Source organism: Oreochromis aureus, unplaced genomic scaffold (assembly GCF_013358895.1).
Source record: "Oreochromis aureus strain Israel breed Guangdong unplaced genomic scaffold, ZZ_aureus HiC_scaffold_54, whole genome shotgun sequence".
NCBI classification, from domain to species: domain Eukaryota; kingdom Metazoa; phylum Chordata; class Actinopteri; order Cichliformes; family Cichlidae; genus Oreochromis; species Oreochromis aureus.
Window position 1 is genome coordinate 301,257 of NW_024108952.1, and position 20,168 is coordinate 321,424.

Genomic DNA, 20,168 nt, shown 5'->3' on the forward strand with positions numbered 1-20,168 from the left:
ACTGTAATGACCATTAATGTACAACATAAAGTTACACAAAGAAAGATTATGTTCGTGATGCTAGCAGTAGATATTAACTGTACATCCCCACAGGCCTAGGCTACTTGCTAAGATAGCTATCTTTTACAGTGTTGGAGCCTGGGGGGGCGTGAACGGCGGATGCAGCAGGCGCAGATAGAGGGGGGGTCGGAACCAGGCACACAGTAAAAAGAGAGAGAGATGTGCAAGAGTCTGCCAATAAAAATCGATCTCTTCTGCTCTAATTCACACACTAGCTCAGGTCGATATAGCCTGCCTCTCTCTCTCCCCGCTGCTCTCCTTCTCTCTATCTCTCTCCATCACATACACGTACGCTCGCGGCAGCCGCCAGCTTGTATGCGTCCCTCCTCGCGCCAGAGAGTGGCCGCCTGGCTGCTCGCGCTGCCGTTGGGGAGAGGTGGAGAGGAATGCGCGCGCCGCGGCCGACTGGAGATGATCTCGTTTTGGCTGCTGTGCTGGAAGCTGTTGGTAGGTAAATAAACCAATCAACAACATTGAATAATAAAGCCGAACAGCGTCTTCCTTGCAGCTGTGTGGATGCACACCGTGTAGCCTGTGAACGAGGTGTATGCGCGAGGCTCTGGCTCAGCTTGGGTTCTGTATGCACGCTTATCTGTCACGATTTTGGTGCTTTGCCCAAGTTTAGAATAATGTCTTATATAACACTGCTGGCACAGCACTCATCTGACAGAACGCAGTAGAACCAGGGAGATAATTGAATTTTTCATTAGAATTTAACTACAAAGAGCAGAACAGGAGAAAATGGAACGCTAGAACCGAGTGCAACAGCATCATGGCTCCATTTATAACTCATCTTTGGTAAAACACATGATGCCTAAAGCTGCTGTGTAATCCTCTCAAAACATAGACACGCACACACACACACACACAACACACACACACACACACACACACACACACACACACAGAGGTGTCTGATTAAGTAATCGTCATAATGCTGTCTCCAGCTGCTGATGTGGGGGCAGAGACTTCACTATATTCACTATACAGGGAATATAACTCCATGTCGTGGATTTAATATATTTTAAATATAAAGTTCAGCTGACAAAGGTCAGTGAGGTCTACCAATAATCCAAAAGTCTTCTGGTTCAAATCTAGACAGGCAGTGTAGGGGCATGGATTACAGCAGAGCACCACTACACCACTAATGACTGTCCAGGCTGTCCTCAGAAACTGAAGAAGGAACGATGCTATTTTGAACGTGCGCAGGAGCACATGTACTGACTACATTTCTATGCTGCAATCAAACAATCAAACCTGCTCAATAAATATGGCTTTAGTAGTGTATTAGAAACTAAATTTGACAATATCAGCCGGATCTGATGTTTTCATAAACCGTCACATCCTGCTGCTCAAGCTTCTGTGAGAGGCTAGCAGATGTTGACAGCTGCTAACCAACAGTTGTTGCACAGATGAAGTCTGAGCTACTGTGAAAGGTTATTCCCTGTATATACTTTGAGCAGCAAAACTCTGGACTGTCCTGCAGCAGGTTTCATTTGCAATAATCCAGGGTCTTCAACCCATGCTGTCATATTGCAGTATTGTTCATTGTTATATTTTCTGCATAGTCTCCTGTTTTTAGAGTTTCTATTTATCAGGTTTTCCATGATATTATGTCCAATTACAAACGTGTGTACGTACTTAAACCCTTAGTTTTCCTCAGTTCTTTGTTGTGTTGTTTGTCAGCCTGTGTGTTCCAGTTTGGATTATTTTACCCGCTTTATATCAGCTATCTGGAATCGCTGCCTCATATAAATAAATGTTTTTGTTTATGTAAATGTGCTTTGGAGTCTGCATCTTGGGTCCTGGATTCTCCATAACCATGACATTATTGTGTTTTGGTATGCTGGTCAAAGTTCATGAGTATTGTGTCTCATGGCTAAGAGCACACCTGTAACAAAGCTGTAAAAAGGTTATAGTCACATTTTGCTAAAAGAGTTTTGCAGATCAGAATGATGACCTTGCAGGCCAGACATGAACTCTGGAAAACAAACCCATCAATACTGATTCAAACTGGCAGATGTTGTATCGGTCAGCGAGTTAAAGCAGGGTCACTGCAAAATTAATAATAGTTTCAGCGAGAAAGAGGACGGACATATTTGATTTCTGTCATGAATGGATCCAACTTTGCTCACCAGTATGTTGGTGTGTGTGTGAGGGCGCGAGAATGAGGGTGACTGTTGATTTCCATATTTACATAACTGCACGTCATGAAATAAGCACCAGGGCAGGACAGATGATTATGTCACAGGGCTAACACAATTCAGCTCAATTCAGTTTTATTTATACAGCCCCAAATCACAACAACAGTCGCCTCAATGCAAACGTGTGCAAATGGAAGAAAGCAGTCTTACATATTTGTTTAATACGTGCGTTGAAGGACATGTCCTGGTCAAAAATGACTCCAAGGTTCCTCACAGCATTACTGGAGGCCAAGGTAATGCCATCCAGAGTAAGAATCTGGTTAGATACCATATTTCTAAGATTTTCAGGGCCGAGTACAATAACCTCAGTTTGATCTGAATTAAGAAGCAGAAAGTTAGCGGCCATCCAGGTCTTTATGTCTTTAAGACATTCCTGCAGTTTAACTAATTGGTGTGTGTTACCTGGCTTCATGGATAGATAGAGCTGCGTGTCATCTGCATAGCAGTGAAAATTTATGCTATGTCTTCTAATGATGCTGCCTACGGGAAGCATGTATAATGTAAACAGAATTGGTCCTAGCACTGAACCCTGTGGAACACCATAATTGACCTTAGTGGGTGAAGAGGACTCTCAATTTACATGCACAAATTGGAGTCTATTAGATGGATATGATACAAACCACTGCAGTGCAGTACCTGTAGTACCTACAGCATGTTCTAATCGCTCTAATAGGATATTGTGGTCGACAGTATCGAACGCTGCACTGAGGTCTAGCAGGACAAGCACAGAGATGAGTCCACTGTCAGAGGCCATAAGAAGATCATTTGTAACCTTCACTAAAGCTGTGAATAACACAGAGAGACAGACAACCATTCACAATGACATTCACACCTACTGGCAGTTTAAATTCACCAAATAATCTAACCCTACTAACTGCATGTCTTTGGACTGTGGGAGGAAGCCAGAGTGAACCCACACAAACACGTTGAGTACATGCAGATTCCACAGAGGAAGATGACGTGACAGTACTAACCACCGTGCCACTGCCAATGCAAATTCTAGATGTAAAGTGTATACATGAATTTCATTAAATAGTGACTTCCAAAATGAATTAAATTCACTTCATCCATTCTCTCCTGCTTATTGTTATCAGGGTCACAGGCACTGAATCACAAAGTAGTGACTTCAAAGTCCTTTGTTAGATAAACACCCTACAATAATAATGTGGGTCAATATAACATCAATAATATTTCCATTATTTTACATTATGTTCATATTACATCAATATTACAGCAGTACTAATCAACAAAGGGGAATAGAAACGTCATCTTAGCAGCATCTAACTTACATTTAGCAATACTACAATATAAAGAATTATATTGTACTGAGGCAAGAATGACACTTCTGCAAGTCAGTCACCTGTCAGGGATGATGCACAATGATTCACAGCATCCCAATGTACAGTTATGGACAGGTGAGTATATGAGCGTGTTGTATAAGGCCTTGGGCCTCTTGAGACATTTGCTGTGGTGATTTGGCGCATATAAATGAAACTGCATTGAATTGATAAATGTGTCCGCTTATTATTATTATTATTATTATTTTTATTACTGTCGTTATTATCATCATCATCATCATCATCATCATCATCATTATTATTATTATTATTATTATTATTGTTATTATTATTATTGTTATTATTATTATTATTATTACTTACAATTATTATTTCTTCATACATTAAGTAACTAAACGTCTGGAGATGATTCCACATGGGGTATTTGCCACGGCCAAGCCAACACATCAAACTCAGTGTTGTGTTCCTCAAACCATTCCTGAACCCTTTTTGCTTTGTGGCAGGACACCTTAACCTGCTGCCATCAGGTGGTACATGTTAATGTAACATGACCCAAGGTTTCCCAGCAGAACATTGCCCAAAGCGCCACACTGCCTCCTCCAGCTTGCTTTGTTCCCATTGTGTATCCAGGTGCCAGTTGTTCCCCAGGTAAGTGACGCACATGCACCCAGCAATGTGATGTAAAAGAAAACGTGACCTATCAGGCCACCTTCCACCAACCCAAAAAAGTTGATTTTGTTCATCTGGACGTAGAGTTTTCAGTATGTTTCGTCACTCATCCAGGGTTCCCCAACCTTATAAACAGTACATTTGCACAATGTACCACTGATCAATGGCCATGAGTCCCATTCACAGAGAGTTGGGGAATGGCTGCAATCACAGCATTGTAAGATGGTGACAGATGTACCCTTAGGCCCCGTCCTCGATTCAGAGATGGTCTTTCCCTTTTCACGTAAATGGCCTCCTTGACTCTCAAACCAGCGTTCCTCCCTGTCCAGGATGTGTACATCCTCATCATTGAAATTTGTTTATGTCCCCATGCACTTACCTAACCTCCACCCACTCGCTCTCCAATAATGCCACACCAGGGTGTGTGCGAGCCAGAGTCCACCATAGCCTGCCCTCCTGCAGCTGGTGCTGGTGCGCCGCTGCCTGCTCCATGTACATGACGACCAGTTCCGCCACCATTTGGCCCAGCACCTCCACGGACTGGGTGCGAGAACGCCTGGGTTTCAGCATCACTTGTGAAGTGAGGACCCCGTATCCACAGCGTTGGAGATTATTGCAGGCTTTATTTCCAATCATGCTTTTCTAACTTTTCTAACTACTAACTTTTATAGTGCTGTTGGGATGCTTCAGAATCAGAATCAGAAGACTTTATTTATCCCAGAGGGGCAATTAACAAACAACTGAGCAGCATACGTTGAAGATAAGGACAATAAGAACAGGCAATTGGAGTGAAATAATAAATACACAGAATATACAGTATATACAGTTTTAAAATTAAAATTAAAATTTCAGCTTCTTCCCTCAGCCTGGGCTGCCCGCTCATGCGTTCTGGTCAGCCTCCTTCACACCACACCCTTAACCCACTACTCCAACCCAACTATGAACATAACCAACAATTGATATTCAAAATACTGAGTCGCCACTTTACCTCCTGCTTTTACCGCCTTATGCAGAGGCAGGGTATATCCTGGACAGGTCACCAGTCCACCACAGCAGATGCACAAAAAGACAGAAAGCTGCACACTCTCAAATCCACACCTATGGAAAATTTAGAATAACCAGTCGCTAACATTTATGTCTTTGGGCTGTGGGATAAAACTGGAATTTCTGAATAGAATCCATGCAAGCCCACAGATGAACTGTTAGCTAAAATCAATGGACAGCTGTTATACTCGGAAAGCTTAAAGTAGGTGAAGAATTGCAGAAAAAGGCTACAACAGTTATAGGTTAACTGCCAGCATAGTTAAAACCTATGGATAATTTTACAGAAGCTGGAAGTGCAGGGTGAATAGTTAAAGTGTAAACAAAATGATTTGTGAGCTGGGATGGTTGGCCTCGGTAGATGTACACGACCTTTTCCATGAAGTTGATTAAAAATGCCATGGATAGAACAACGTGTCTAAATAAAGCAGTGAGGGCTTGGGTTGAAAAGTAATTTTGTTCCCCTATGAATCAAAATGTACGTAAAGGCTTCCACTTATGCCCATTCACTCAGTTTGTACTACGGCTTAATCAATGATTGTAGAAAACAGCCATTGGGCTTAATGCTGACTGATGCAGAGAGACGTTAATCATCTGTTATGCAGCAAACTGGAAATGACATCTCTTCAAAGTAAATGCCTTCAGAGTTTCATCACATCAGAATTAATTGAGGACTTGAGTTTCTCTGTTGAGTAAAACTTAAGCCCCTTTCACTTATGAACTTTATGCTGTTTTGTGAAAATTAATCTGGAATCATTTCCAGTGCTGGAAATGCAGCAGAGGACAAGAAATAGGTCATCTTCATAAGTGTTTGTGATAAATCCTGTTAGGTAGAACTTTTAGAAACCAGAGAGGTGCTGCATAAAAAAGCATCACTCCACCCAGCAATTCTAATAACCTTACTGCCACAAACTTGTTACAAACTATAGCTGCATTGGCATTGATCCAGTGTTGTAGTTGACACATTGGTGCAGGTATGCATGTCATGTGTCAGTGATACAGAGGCCTCTGTCTCCTGAGGGATACATCTTTCACATGTTTTAGTTTATATTTATATTTATATTTACATTTTATATTTGCTCAGTGTCATTTTAGTTCCCATGTTTGCTGTTTATGAATGTTATACCATCAATTTGCTGTTATGCAACTAAAGAAGTTTTTGTATGAAGTCACTATATTCAGCATGCAACCAAAGAGAAGTGATGGGCTATAATATCTGGTTAATGTGATCTCTCTTCACACAGTGTGACTGAACTGAAAAGGAATTGACTTTAGCAGCTTGCCTGCCTCTGCAGCTATACTTAGTGTTACCATAGCAACACCTCCCATCTGTCACCAGCACATGCTTTGAACGACAGACCATAATAATATGCAAACCCACTCACAGCCAACGCAGTGCCACCATGGTAACGAGAGGAAGGCTTGAGTTTAGCTCATCAAATATTTGAGGCCATGTGCAGTACTTTAATGTACCCTGATGTACTCATGAGTATGTGGACAATTATATATTCAAATATATTCAGTAATTGTTGAGTAATTGTATATTTGCATATGCCTTATTATAGTGTAAGATTAACAGTGTAGTTCAGTGTGTGTTGAATTAACCAGGTTTTTGTACTTTAATCTTAGCTCTGTGTTTGGTCTCCACCTACTCGTGTGCAAACATGTGCAGCTGCTAAAGATTTACCAGTTTTAACTTCTAATTTACTAAACCATGTAGGGTGATAAATTCAAACAGGCGATAAGATGCTCTAGTCTACCCACAGTTGTTACTCATCTGCAAAGCACTTTGCAGACCACCTCCATCCAAGGTTCTCATGATGTTTCTGACCTATAATCTCTGATTAGGACTGATCCTTCATGTATTATGTATGTACATGTATGTAACAGACCTGTAACACCAAATACAGGTTACTGTCGAAGCAGACTTGCTTTAACTAGAGTGATTGTCAAATTCTAAATTGGAGATAAAGTATCTGAATTTCAGGAGTGGGAAAACACCTCCAAAGACGCTCCTTACGGTTCTCCTCTATATATGTTCCCCCAGTTCTACAAGCTGTTCATTCTCATTTACGTGCTCCACCCTCCCTCCCTTGTTAAATTCTTTAACTTCTTCACTTCTATTTAGTACATGGGGATCTCCCAGGCCCGGTCGAGGTCTTCCCCAAACCGCAGCTCAATTCTTGTCCAAGACATTCACCTTTACCTACTAAAACGCTGTCAAACCTCAAATGAGGATGTGGGCCCAGCTAGCGAAACACATATTTGAGATACCAAGTTAAAACTGTGAATTTTCTTAAGAGAGTTATTCCCTGCTGTGTTTTCAGTGTTATTAACTGAATAACTGTGAAGTAGATTAAACCATCCGGACCCTTGCTAAGCTGACATGAAATTAAATGAAATTTATAATGTTAACAGCCTCCAATTAGAAGCAGCCTGTCCACCTCCAGTAACCCCCACCCTTGCTTAAGTATTTCCTGTATATGCATCAGTAAGAAGAGCAGTTTTTCACTATCATAACTGGTTAGTGCCACAGGTATGCTTTCTTTTCCTTTCGAACCTCGTATTGCTAAGCACACCACAGCAGTGACAGGAGCACTTTCATCCATGATCCACACCAATGTCTGCTTTGTGAGATTCTGCAGGAAAGCAGTCCTGTTCTTCAGATAGCCCTCTTTGACTCTGTCATCCTCCTCTGGGTGTCACTGTGTGACATCCATGTGTATCCACCTACCTGTTAGCCTGAACTCTCGCAGACTTCCTTTATGCACGTTGGTCACTGCTGCTCATTGGAAAGAATGCAAACCCATAAGCTATGTCATTTTCATCACAATTATGAGATTTTAGTAGATTGGACTTTTGAATTGACTTCATGCTGTTTTATCCAAGTATGTTTTTTTTTTAATTTCTGCTCCATTATAACCACAAAATGAATTAGAACTACATGTATGTTTCCTCAGAGAGCTACAACTGGGCTAAGGAGGACAACACCTGAGCTAACAGACGCTAACCACGACAACGGTAGCTCCAGCAGCAATAACCCCGTCTGCCCTCCCTCTCCCCCACTGCTAGTCAGTCCAGTTACCATGGAGATGAGCTCATCAGCACCACTAACAGACATGGAAGGAGAGAGCCTTTTTAGTTGCCACAACCAGGAAGAGGACGAACTAGGTTTTCCTGGGGTCCATAGGGTGGAAGACAAGGCTGTAGGAGGAGAAAATAGGAAAGGAGATGAGTGTGACTATCTCATTTTTGAGATGGGAGATGAGAAAGGAAGAGAGGTCAGTGAAAGTGAAAGAGGAGAGGATGAAGGGAGTGGGGAGATAGAGGGAGAAGAAGAAGAGAGGGGAAAAACAGAAGGAGAAATCGAAAGAAGAGAAATAGAGACAGAGGATGAAGACAGAGGGAGATTCAAGGGAGAAGATGGAAATGAAAGAGAAACAGAGAGTGATAGCTGGGAAAGAAGAGAGAGAGAGGGAGACGATGAAACCAGAGAGAGTACAGAGGGTGGGGAGGTAGGGGGTGGAGAAGAGGGAGAAGACCCAGGAGCAAAAGACACAAAAGAAGAGGATCGCTGGATCAGAGGAATAGAGGAAGAGGCAAAAGAAGATGTCTTTTCAGATCTCCTCTTCCCCTCAGACAGTCTGCTGCATCCTTCACCATCTGAGCCACTAGGTGCCACCTCAGATCCTCTGGAGGCCGTGCCACAAGAAGTTTGGGGTCCCGACTTCACCATCAGGGATGACCTGAGTGACAGCCACCTCAGTGACTGCCTCCAAGCAGAGCGTGTCATCGTGTACTCAGACAGCGATGCAGGTGAGGACCAGTGGTCAGCTTTTGCCCCCTCTGACATCACCAGCCAGATCGAAGAAGAGAGGAAGAAAGATGTAACATTTGAAGAAGAGGAGAAGGTCAAAGGAGAGGAAGAAGACAATGAAGTCAAAGCAGATGCAAAAAAACAAGAGCAGAAGAGAGAGGTGGAGGTGGAGGAATACAGGGTGGGAAGAAAGGATGATGATGAAGACCAGATGAGGTTGAGGAGAGATCTTTTCCTACGGTCTCCTTCAGTAAGCTCCACAGCGAGCTCCACGGACCCCGACAAGAAGGTGAGTTTGCTGTTTGTATGTAGCCTGATGGCAGAGACACGGGGATGTTCTTTTGTGCTTTTAACTTGGTTCAACACTTTTCATCAGACATTTAACAGAGATGAATTATAACAACAAAAATGTTTGCCAAACTTTTTTGACATTTTTTGACAAAAATAAAAGCAAGTAAGTTACCCCTAACTTAAGCTATCTCCAAAAAGAAAAGCCTAGACTTAAACCAGAATAGATATACGCACACATGGGGCTTTATAAACTCTGGTCTTAACAGAGTACCTGTCAGTTAGCCAACGGTGGATGGAGCTGTGTCTCTGTCACTCATCTGTTACAGTTTCTGACACTTTTCATCTGTACCACTCAAAACTGTACTATCAGTGTCTGACAGAGGGAGCTGCAGCATGTGCATGATTGTAAGAGCCTTGAGCCCATCACCCAGCATTAGCACTCGCAGTTTGCATCAGAGTTCTAGGACATTAATTCAAGCATCAACTAAAGTGAACTATGTAGTTATAGCACAGACAGATCTCAGAAGTATTCATTGCTGTATTATAACAAAACATGTTCATTTTAACAAGAAAAGGAAATAAAGATCATCGCTTCCACCTTGTGCCCAAACTGTGCAATCATAGCTGAAAGTGATAGCATAGCCCACTCAAAGGTGACATGAAAAGGCTAATTTACACTGTGGATCCCTGCACTCAAATACTGTCATAGGTTTAACACTGACTATGAAGCTGGGTTTAAAAATATGTGTTTGAGGTTTTTAGAACAAGTTTAGTGCCGTCTTGTACCAATACAGAACATGATGTCACTGAGTTGGTTGGTTGCTGCTAATAGACTTAGATTAGTTTCTGTTAGCTAACTAGTAACAGAACCATTATCTCATAAAAACTAAAAATCAGTTTATATCTATATCAGTTTTATACGAAACCAAGGACACATTGTCCATTTCTCTCTGTCCTGTAGGGATTTTATGAGAGAGAAGACAAATATGTTGTACGTTTTCACAATTTTCTATGAAAACGGTTAAAGTTTCAAATGAGTTTCACATGGTGCCATGGACTCTGTGTGTGTCTCAGTGTCTCTGGCTCAGAGACAAAAGGCTGCGTGTCTCTCTGCTTGCTCAGGAGACACAAACAAACAAAGAGCCCCACACCCAGACAGTAATGCTTTTATTATGTGTGATAAACAGGACTCTAAGGTAGGGATGTGTACCGATATGGCACCAGTTCTGACATAAACGGTAGTAACCAGACCGAAAAGCAGCGCACATTTTGGTGCTTTATTTTGGTGCTTTTTAAAAAATTTTTCATGAGATGTCATACACTTTGGATTTTAGCCAATCATTTTACCTTTACAAGCATAGTAGGCGGGCCCAGGTACGTACGTTCTTTTAGAGCAGAGCTACAGATTAAAAATGCCCAAGGCGAAGCGGTCAAAAGTCTGGCTGTACTTCACAGCAAAAGATGCAAACTCAGCAGCCTGCAACAAGTGCTTTAAGCCCCACGCCCCCGGTACTGGGAGCAAAAAGGAGGAGATCACGTTTAATCGGTTATAACACGGGGTGAGAAATATAAGTCCAGACATGTGTGGTATCCACAGAAACCTCTGAATCTCAGCTAAAATGTCATATAAACCATTTCTACAACCACCAAACTCAACGAAAACAAGCCATGATTAAACGAGCAGTTATGTAAATGCGCACAAGTCCGCTAAACAAACAAGGCGAACCAGAAATTCTCCAGACTTCATGTAACCGTCTAAAGAAAAGCTGGTTATCTTCCAGAGCTATCACTAATTCCAAACACCAAGTTTCACCACACTCTGACCAAAATTCACTGAATGAGCCACAAAAGAAGACCACAAAAGCACACAGCGGCGTAAATGTGCTAAGACAGAAATTGGCTTACCGTCCAGATTTCCTCCGTTATTTTCGCCGGTAGCCGGTAGCCACATGATTATCAGCAGTTACCACGCCTACCTAGCCGCATCAGAGCCGTTTTCTGTCAACAACCTCCATTTTAGACCCACCTATAGACACGTGACTGGACAGACGTCATATGCAGTAAATTTGGGCCCACATGGGTTTTGGCCTTGGAACGTCTGATTGGTTGAAGTAACGTGAACGTGGCATCGTTACAATTCAATTCAATTCAATTCAATTCAATTTCTTTATTGTCCCACAAGGGGAAATTAGTTTAGCAGCAGGATAAAAATAAACAGAACAATACTATAAAATAATAATAACAATAATAATGATAGAAAGTTCAAGGACAATTATTTGCCATTAAGGAGACAAGACGCAGTAGGGATAAAAGAGACCTGGAGCCTTTTAGTCCTCCTCGGAGGTACTCTAAAACAGCGGCCGGAAGGCAACAACTCAAACTCACTGTGAAGTGGATGGTTCACACAATGAATAATAGAATGAGTCTTTCTAAGCACATTTCTATTGTAAATGGCCAAAAGTCCATCTTGCCAGCGCCCTGAAATTTTGCTAGCAATTTTTACCAGAAGTCCCAACCGATTCTTATTCTTCACCGTCAGGTTACCAAACCACGCAGCGATACAAAAAGACATCACAGATTCGATAAAACTTCTATAAAACAAAGACAACATCTAAGATGAGGCATTAAAAGATTTCATTTTCCTTAAAAAGAACAGTCTTTGTTGAACTTTTTTAGTAGTGGCATCAGCATGAGATTCAAAACACAGTTTATGGTCAAGTACCACACCTAAATATTTATAACTCTCAACTATTCCAATATCGGCAGTTTTAATGATAGTAGGTGATGAGCTATAAGAGGACTTCCTAAAATCAATAATCATGTCTTTAGTTTTTGACACATTAAGTGAAAGGAAGGACTCATCACACCAATTCACAAAATCATCTACAACCTGTCCATGGCCTGACTCATCCCCCACTAGAAGACTGACGATTACTGTGTCGTCAGCAAACTTCAGGATGTGTCTGTTCGTGAAATTGCTGCGACACTCATTTGTGTACAGAATGAACAGAAGGGGAGAGAGGCAACAACCCTGGGATGATCCAGTAGAGGAGAGCACATCAGAAAATACATGATTCACCCTCACACATTTTGACCTATTGGTCAGAAAGTCTGTCACCCAGCCGACCAGACTAGTGTCAAGCTTGAAATGATTGTAAAGCCTGTCAGCAAGTAAGAGGGGTTGAATTGTATTAAATGCAGATGAAAAGTCAGCAAATAATAATCTTGCATGGGTGTGGGGGGCCTCAAGATTCTTATACAAGAGATGCAGGAGTGTGACAACAGCGTCCTCCACACCTCTCCCTGCTCTATAGGCAAACTGGAAGGGGTCAAGATGGTGTTCAACATGCATTAAAATCTCCTTCTTAATTATCTTCTCAAATGTCTTCATCACTAAAGAAGTCAGAGCCACAGGCCTAAAATCATTCAGTGCCTTAGGAGAACTGCCCTTAGCAACTGGAACAATAATAGCATGTTTCCAAATCTTAGGTACTGTCTGTAGCTCTAAAGAAAGTGAGAAGATATAGTGAAAAATCCCACTCAGCTGATCAGCACAAGTTCTCAGTACCTGTCCTGTTGTCAGGTCCAGGACTCTTGCTTTTGGTGTGTCTAAAAAGATTAGCTACCCCCCTCTCATCAATACAAATTGATGGGGGAGTGATAGTCTTTTCCCTCAGTGTGTTGGTCTGCCTAGAACAGTCATAGTTCTCAAAACGAAGGTAAAAACTGTTAAGACTGTCTGCCAGATGTGTGTCAGAGGTAAACCCCCCTAAGGTAATGCTACTTTTACCTTTCGTGTGTAGCCCTGCCATTGTTTTCATACCAAGCCAAGCTCTTTTGAGGTTGTTACTGCTGAGTTCTTATTTCTGTACCTCATCTTGGCAATCTTTATTGCAGCCCTCACCTCCTTCCTCAATATTCTCACAGTGGGAACGTCTCCCTCGTTAAAAGCAATTTTCCTTTTAAGAATCAGATCCTTAATATCTTTAGAGAGCCACGGTTTGTTATTAGGGAAAATCTTAGATTCTCTGACTGAAATCACAGAGTCTTTGCAAAAAGAGATGTAGCTACACACTACATCAGTGAGTTCATCCAAATCAGAAGTGCTCTCTTGAAACAAGGACCAGTCAGTGCAATCAAAACACCCCTGAAGGGCAACACAACTGTCTTTTGTCCAGACATTAGTCCGCTTCACACAGGCCTTCTCCCTCCTAATCACAGATCTGTAAGCAGGGAGGAGGTGAATAACATTGTGATCCGAAGAACCTAGCGCAGGTCCAGCCACAGACTTATATGCCCCCTTAATTGGTCCATAACACAAATCCAGCGTTTTGTTATGCCTTGTAGGACAAGTGACATATTGAAAGAAATTGTTCAGTGATTTCTTAAGATTACAATTGTTAAAATCACCAAGAATAAAATTAGGAGCATCCGGTGAGAGAGTCTGCAGATTGTGTACCACTTTAAAAATGGCGTCAGCAGCAACTACTGACTCTATTGGCTCAAACAATTAAAAAGAGGTGTCAATCATGCAAATTGACCAAAAGAAACCAAAGTTACAGCCCCTCAGAGTTTAAAGGGCCAGAGGCCAATTAAGCGCTCCATGCGCAGAAAAGGCCCATCACCATGTAAATGTGTGGTTAATTCTTCAAAAATGTATTTTAAAAAAAAGCATTTTTAGGCATGTTAATAAAATTAATTAATTTCTGCTCTTAAATACCTAAAAAATTCAACTGGCATGGTGTCCAATTGTGTGCCAAAATTGGACATTTTTGTACAACGTCTGGATATTCATGTATTGACAGCGCTGTAATTTTTCACTGTTTCACTTTAAAAACATAAATCTTTGCACAGATGTTGTTTATATGTTGGTACGGTTCTTATCATTTTGCAGAAAAAAAGAGACCGCTAAAAATAAAAACATAAGAGGTTTTTGGACAAAGTTTGTGTTCTCCATTCTTTAAGCACCGGTTTGAGCACCGTTTAAGCACCGGCACCGTTTCATAAGTACCGATTTGGCACCGGTATCGGATAAAACCTAAACGATATCCATCCTTACTCTAAGGTGATTGGTCAAACGTTGGTTCTCCTTATTGGGCTGAGATCCAGCACTTTGGCTCACGTTTTTTCTTATGCACCTTTCTGGGCATCTCCTTATTTGGAGATGCCACTTCACCCATCACCATGGCAACCACCTCTTGTCCTCCATCAGGCCTAATTTAAGGCCTTGTTGTCTTGTAGGTACTACAACCTCGTCCACACTCTTGTGACGGGGTCTTAGTCTGTCGCTATCAGAGTGACACAGTATTAGACAAAACACAGATATGTGATGCTAATTATGAGATATTAGTCTTACAGATAGAAATAAATCCCAACAGTCCTTTAAACAGTAAGTGTGTTTTTTGTTGTTTAACTAACTGCACTGAAACTGGAAACTCCACCTGTTAACCTTAACGTTTGGGTTTATAAAGAATTTTATGAGTGAGAACAGTCTGGAGGAGAGCCTGTCTGAGTCATGTGACAGATGGTTCACCTGACCAACACCTGACTGAAACGCCCGGCCTGGCTGTCGGACTCCAGCTGTAGGTCTGGTGACTCAGACGGGCCTTCTTTCACACCGTTGTCATTTACTTGGTCAAAGCGTTGAGTGTCATCACGTGACTGCTCTAGTGGATAATCTCTGGTTGAGCGAATTACTGGACCCAGCAGGGTGTCCTGTGAAGCCCCCACCCATTTCCCCCACCCCAGAGTGAAAGAGTCACTGGCTGTTTGCTAGAATGCTTAGCTTAACCCCACATCTAATCTCTCCTGTCAGGTCCCTGTAGATTTCTGCGTGCATGAAGAGACCCAAAGTGAAAACGTCTCTACTGAGCATGTGGACTTTCTTTTGGCCCGTCAGCAGTGGAAGAAGATGGAAGAAGAGGTCAAAGGTCAGCCCATCCCAAAACCGGGACTGAGAGCTCAGGGGAGCTTCCAGGGCACCCACTCGTCACTATATCCCCCCACTCGCAGTCCCCGGCTCAAACACAGGTAAATCTTCACACTGAAGTCTTAGTCGTCCTAACAGTAAATAATTTCTAATATGGCCTTCGTTGAAGTTTCAAGGACTTAGCCTAAAAGTGTGTCATACAATTTATAGTGCTGACAGAAGCTGTAGAGTGACAGTGGAATAGTTTTCAGGGCTCATGCCCAGTCGTAAAACAAAGAACAATGCACCACATTAACGAGATGAGTCCTTCAGCCAACACAGTGCACTTAGCAAGTAGCTAGAACGCTGTAGGTTTCACATCGTTCTGAACTTGAGTGTGGTTTCCTCCTGTCCTATACAAGGGAAATTCAAATCCCCATGCCCAGGGAACCTCCTCTGTCCTCCACCCTGTCCCCTAGCTCAGAGGACTCAGGTCTGGATGATTCGTCATACCGCAGCACCCTGGAGGAGCCTGAGACTGCAGTGGAGAGAGAGATCCGATTGACTCTAGAGAGAGAGGAACGACACCGCAGGGAGAGGGGAATGATTGCACATGGCCTTGCAATACCCAGGTACAGCAGCCAAAAAGTCCAAGTCTACCACTACACACCAGCAGTAACTGGCTCTGCAGTATTGTGCAATCACAAAAACTCATATAGCAACAGAATGCAGTCCTTATGATCTCAAAGGCAGTTAAATGCACCTAGACAGAATTTTAGTTCATTTGAAAGCCTTGCCTCTCAACTGTCACAAGCTCTGGGTAGTAACTGAAAGAATGACATTATGGATACAAGCGGCAGAAGTGAGCTTTCTTCGAATGGCTGCTGGCCTCTCCCTTAAAAATAGGGTGAGGAGCTCAGATTGAGCGGGGCAGAGTAGAGCCACTACCCCTCCACATTGAAAGGAGCCGATTGAGGTGGATGCGTCCCTGGAGAGGTGTTTCAAACATGTCCTATCAGGAGGAGGCCCCAGGGCGGACCCAGGACATGCTGGAGAGATTACAACTCTTATATGTTGTGGGAACGTGTCGATGTTCCTACGGATTAACTGGAGGAGGTGGCTGAGGTGTAGAGGGAAGTCTGGGCAGCCTTGATGATGGATGGATGGATGGATGGCTAGATGGATGGGTGATGGATGGGTGGATGAATGGATGGGTGGATGGATGGATAAATGGATAGATGGATGGATGGATGAATGGCTACATGGATGGATGGAAAGATGGATGGATGGATGGATGGATGGATATATGGATGGATGGATAAATGGATGGATGGATGGATGGATGGATATATGGATGGATGGATAAATGGATGGATGGATGGATGGATGGCTAGATGGCTAGATAAATGGATGGATGGATGATTGGATGGATGGATGGATGATGGATGGGTGGATGCTAGATAAATGGATATATGAATGGATGGATGGATGGATGGATGGATGGCTAGATAAATGGATGGACGGCTACATAAATGGATGGATGGATATATGGATGGATGGATGGCTAGATAAATGGATGGATGGGTGAATGGATAGATGATGGATGGATGGATGGATGGATGGGTGAATGGATAGATGATGGATGGATGGATGGATGGATGGATGGATGGATGGGTAGACGGCTAGGTGGATGGATGGATTGATGGATGGATGGGTGGATGACTAGATAAATGGATATATGGATGGATAATATAAGGAAAGATGGATGAATGGATGGATGGCTAGATACATGGATGGAGGGATGGATGGATCAGATTCAGAAGACTTTATTTATCCCCAAGGGGCAATTAAGAGACTGACCTTGCCGACCGTACATACAATACACAAACATCACACTGGGGAGACAGGTCAGGCTAGGTTGCTGGCCAGTCAGCCGCACGAGCAACGACCCGGAACCGAACAATGGAAAAATGCACAACATGAGGAAAGACGAGGTGAAAAAAGAACTCCCCCCAGACTGAGCTCCAAGAGGGAGATCAATTTGGGAACAGAAAAAAAACACCTCATAGCACATAGCACATGAATCATCACATCTCACAACATAGAAGACATAAGCTTCGAAGGCATTTGGAGGGTGTGGGGGGGTGAGTGTAGGTCTGTGTCAGTGTACATGCGTATGTGTGTGTGTGTGTGTGTGTTCAACCGAGAGAAAGTGTCCCTTCACCCGGTTAAGCAAAAGTCAACAATCTTCGATCAACGCGGATGGCCGTGAAGGAGGGACAAAGAGTTCTGACAACAGTTCTGTTATCATGGAGAATTTTGTTGTTCTAGCCGCTCTATCACGTGACGCGTACACCTCCGACGTGCTAAGGTTATGAGCCGAGTTACGCCATGTCGCAAGTTTTGTGAGGTGCTTTCGTGATATTTAATGGATCGGATTACATTTTTTATTTCTCTCCGATATCCGATCCAGTAATTTAGGTCAGTATCGGACTGATACCAATACGTAATATCGGATTGGTCCATCTCTAGTAGATAGAGTTGAAGATTAACTATAAGGAATAGGAACTGGGGGGGTTTTCTGATTGCAAGGTACTCAAGTTTGGGGAATACCCTGTTAGAACTAGATTTTTTTAAGTGATTTTGATGGACCTGAGTGTGAAATAAGGACACTGTCCTTTTGTATGTGCTTGTCAGTCATAAAGTGTCTATATTTTTGTCTATTTTACTTTATTGGAGGCCACCATTTACAATATCTATATAATATTAATTTTATTCAATGAGAAACTGAAACGATAAACTCATAATGAAAGTGTTTACTGAGGCCATGGATTAAGCATGCTGAATCTTGAGTTACCTCCTGCTGGCCATTAGAAAACATGCAGGTTAGCAGCACTTTCACATCGATGTTCATTTTTACCCAGACCCCTAACAAAAGTTGACATTAAAGTTGCCATGGTGTCTGTGATAGCAAGCATTTGTCTATTTATTTCTCTTCTTTAAGCTCTGGTTTGGCTTCCATCAAATGTAAGTGTTAGTGTTCCAGTGAAGGGTGTACTTGTTTGTCTATTGCTGGGCAGGTAATCATTTGATTAAGCTTTTTAAAAGTGAAATCGAACTAAAATTGCTGTCTGTACCCATCACCCTACAACCAAAATAAGCCAACCTATTGAGTTAAAAGAAGTGCATAGAAGAGTGATAGTTCTACTGTAGAAACACATTTTAGACAGAATAATTCAGAAAGGATTCTGAATATTTGTCAAAATGATCCAAAAACCCTCCATTCAAAACACTCAACATTCACATTGTTCTTGTCTGTATGCAGGCCATCCAGCTTGCAGACAGGACGATCTCCACCCAGACCTCCGGCCTGCCGCACCCCGACACTCTCAATCTCCCCGACTCCATCCTGTTCCTCGTCCCTTCCCCGATCTGCCTACCATGAAATGACAGCTAACAACGTCATCATCCTGGAGCCCGATTCCTCTAGCCCCGCCTCCAGGAATCGTCTGCTCTCTTCTGCAATCGGCGGCCTTTCCGATTGGCCAGCAAATTCAGATGCAGTGCCTTCCGCTAATGTCATTGTTGTAGAGACCTCCAATCTGATCATTCGCAGTGCGTCTGAGTTCTGCCTAAGCTCCACCCCACTGTCCGTGGAACCGCAGGAGAGCACCTTCACTTCAAATCCTTTTTTCAAGCTGCGCTCACTCAGCAGCCAGTCACTGGTGGAGCAAGAGATCAGGATGGTGAGGCAGAGGGAGGAGGAGTGGAAAAGGCAGAGGGAGGAGATGTGGAGGAGGAAAAGAGAGGAGGAGTGGAAGAGAGGGAGAGAGCGGTACGATACTGTGTTGGTGTCTCCGGGTCTGAGTGATAATGTCACATACAATGGTATGTACCATCCACACAGCTAAAACACTCATGATTTAGGAAGCACACAGCCTAACATACTAGAAACGTTTTATTTTATTGTAGATATATTCAAATGAGTCAGTGTTTGAATGCGTTTGAATGTTAGACAGTGTGCTTAGGCATAGATAGGTAAAAGAGTCCACATTAAAGTTTCTACAATTTCTGAGTGTTTATGTTCATTTAGGTCATTCAAAGCTTTTACAGTCAGTAAAACTGGAGGTGCAGAGTGTCCAGGCTGGGTGTTTTCAGTGGGTGCATCACCTTCTCAGCAGTGGTTCACAAATATTGTGTCATAGGGTCTTTCCAAGTGTGTTGTGGTATTGTGATGCACTAAGCTCAGGAGGTAGAGCAGGGGTCCGTTCTTCGTACCTCGCTTACTACATCCAAGATCAAATGACACATCCAAGATCAAATCATTGCGCCAATTTTGAGCTCGCTAATCCGGTTCTCCGAACACACCTGCTGTTGACGATTAGTATAGCTGGATGAAGTAATCTGAGATCACTGGGTGGCTTAAAAGGGGCTATGCATCGATAGTAGAAACATTGATCGGCAACCCTTTGATTGGTCGGCGAAGATGTCGAAGGAGCGCGCTCAGTATTTTTCGGCAGCAGAGCAAGAACTCTTGATTGAGGGATTTCAGGAGTTTCAGAGTTTAATTAAAACGCAGGGGAACACTGCAAAGGCTGCAAAAGCAAGGAGAGAGGGCTGGCAGAAAGTTGCTGACAAATTAAACTCGTAAGTAATTTATTATATTATATTACATTATATCCTCTTTCACATTAGAGCCACAACAGGACCCTCTAGAACATGGGAACAAGTAAAAGTGAAATATAAGAATATTCTACAGAATGGTAATATTTATCACTTATATTGCTTTTAGTCTCTTGAAAAGAGACCCTGAAATAATCTGTTTGTTTGTTTATAACAGCAACCAAGAAAAGGGCAGAGCAAATAAAGACAGGTGGTGG

At 42.6% G+C, this 20,168-nt stretch overlaps 1 protein-coding gene across 3 annotated transcripts in view; it reads left to right on the forward strand.

Moving 5' to 3' along the window:
- Nucleotides 1-372: 372 nt before the first annotated feature.
- si:ch211-153l6.6 overlaps nucleotides 373-20,168 on the forward strand; it is a 28,206-nt gene continuing 8,410 nt past the window's right edge. For 2 of the 3 annotated variants that reach the window (XM_039607810.1, XM_031728612.2), the window contains exons 1-5: nucleotides 373-507; nucleotides 8,233-9,378; nucleotides 15,196-15,410; nucleotides 15,711-15,920; nucleotides 18,614-19,176. In XM_039607810.1, the coding sequence (XP_039463744.1) occupies nucleotides 376-507; nucleotides 8,233-9,378; nucleotides 15,196-15,410; nucleotides 15,711-15,920; nucleotides 18,614-19,176 (2,266 nt within the window). In that variant the 5' untranslated portion in view covers nucleotides 373-375. The remainder of the gene's footprint in view (nucleotides 508-8,232; nucleotides 9,379-15,195; nucleotides 15,411-15,710; nucleotides 15,921-18,613; nucleotides 19,177-20,168) is intronic. The other variant, XM_039607809.1, reaches the window with a different exon arrangement.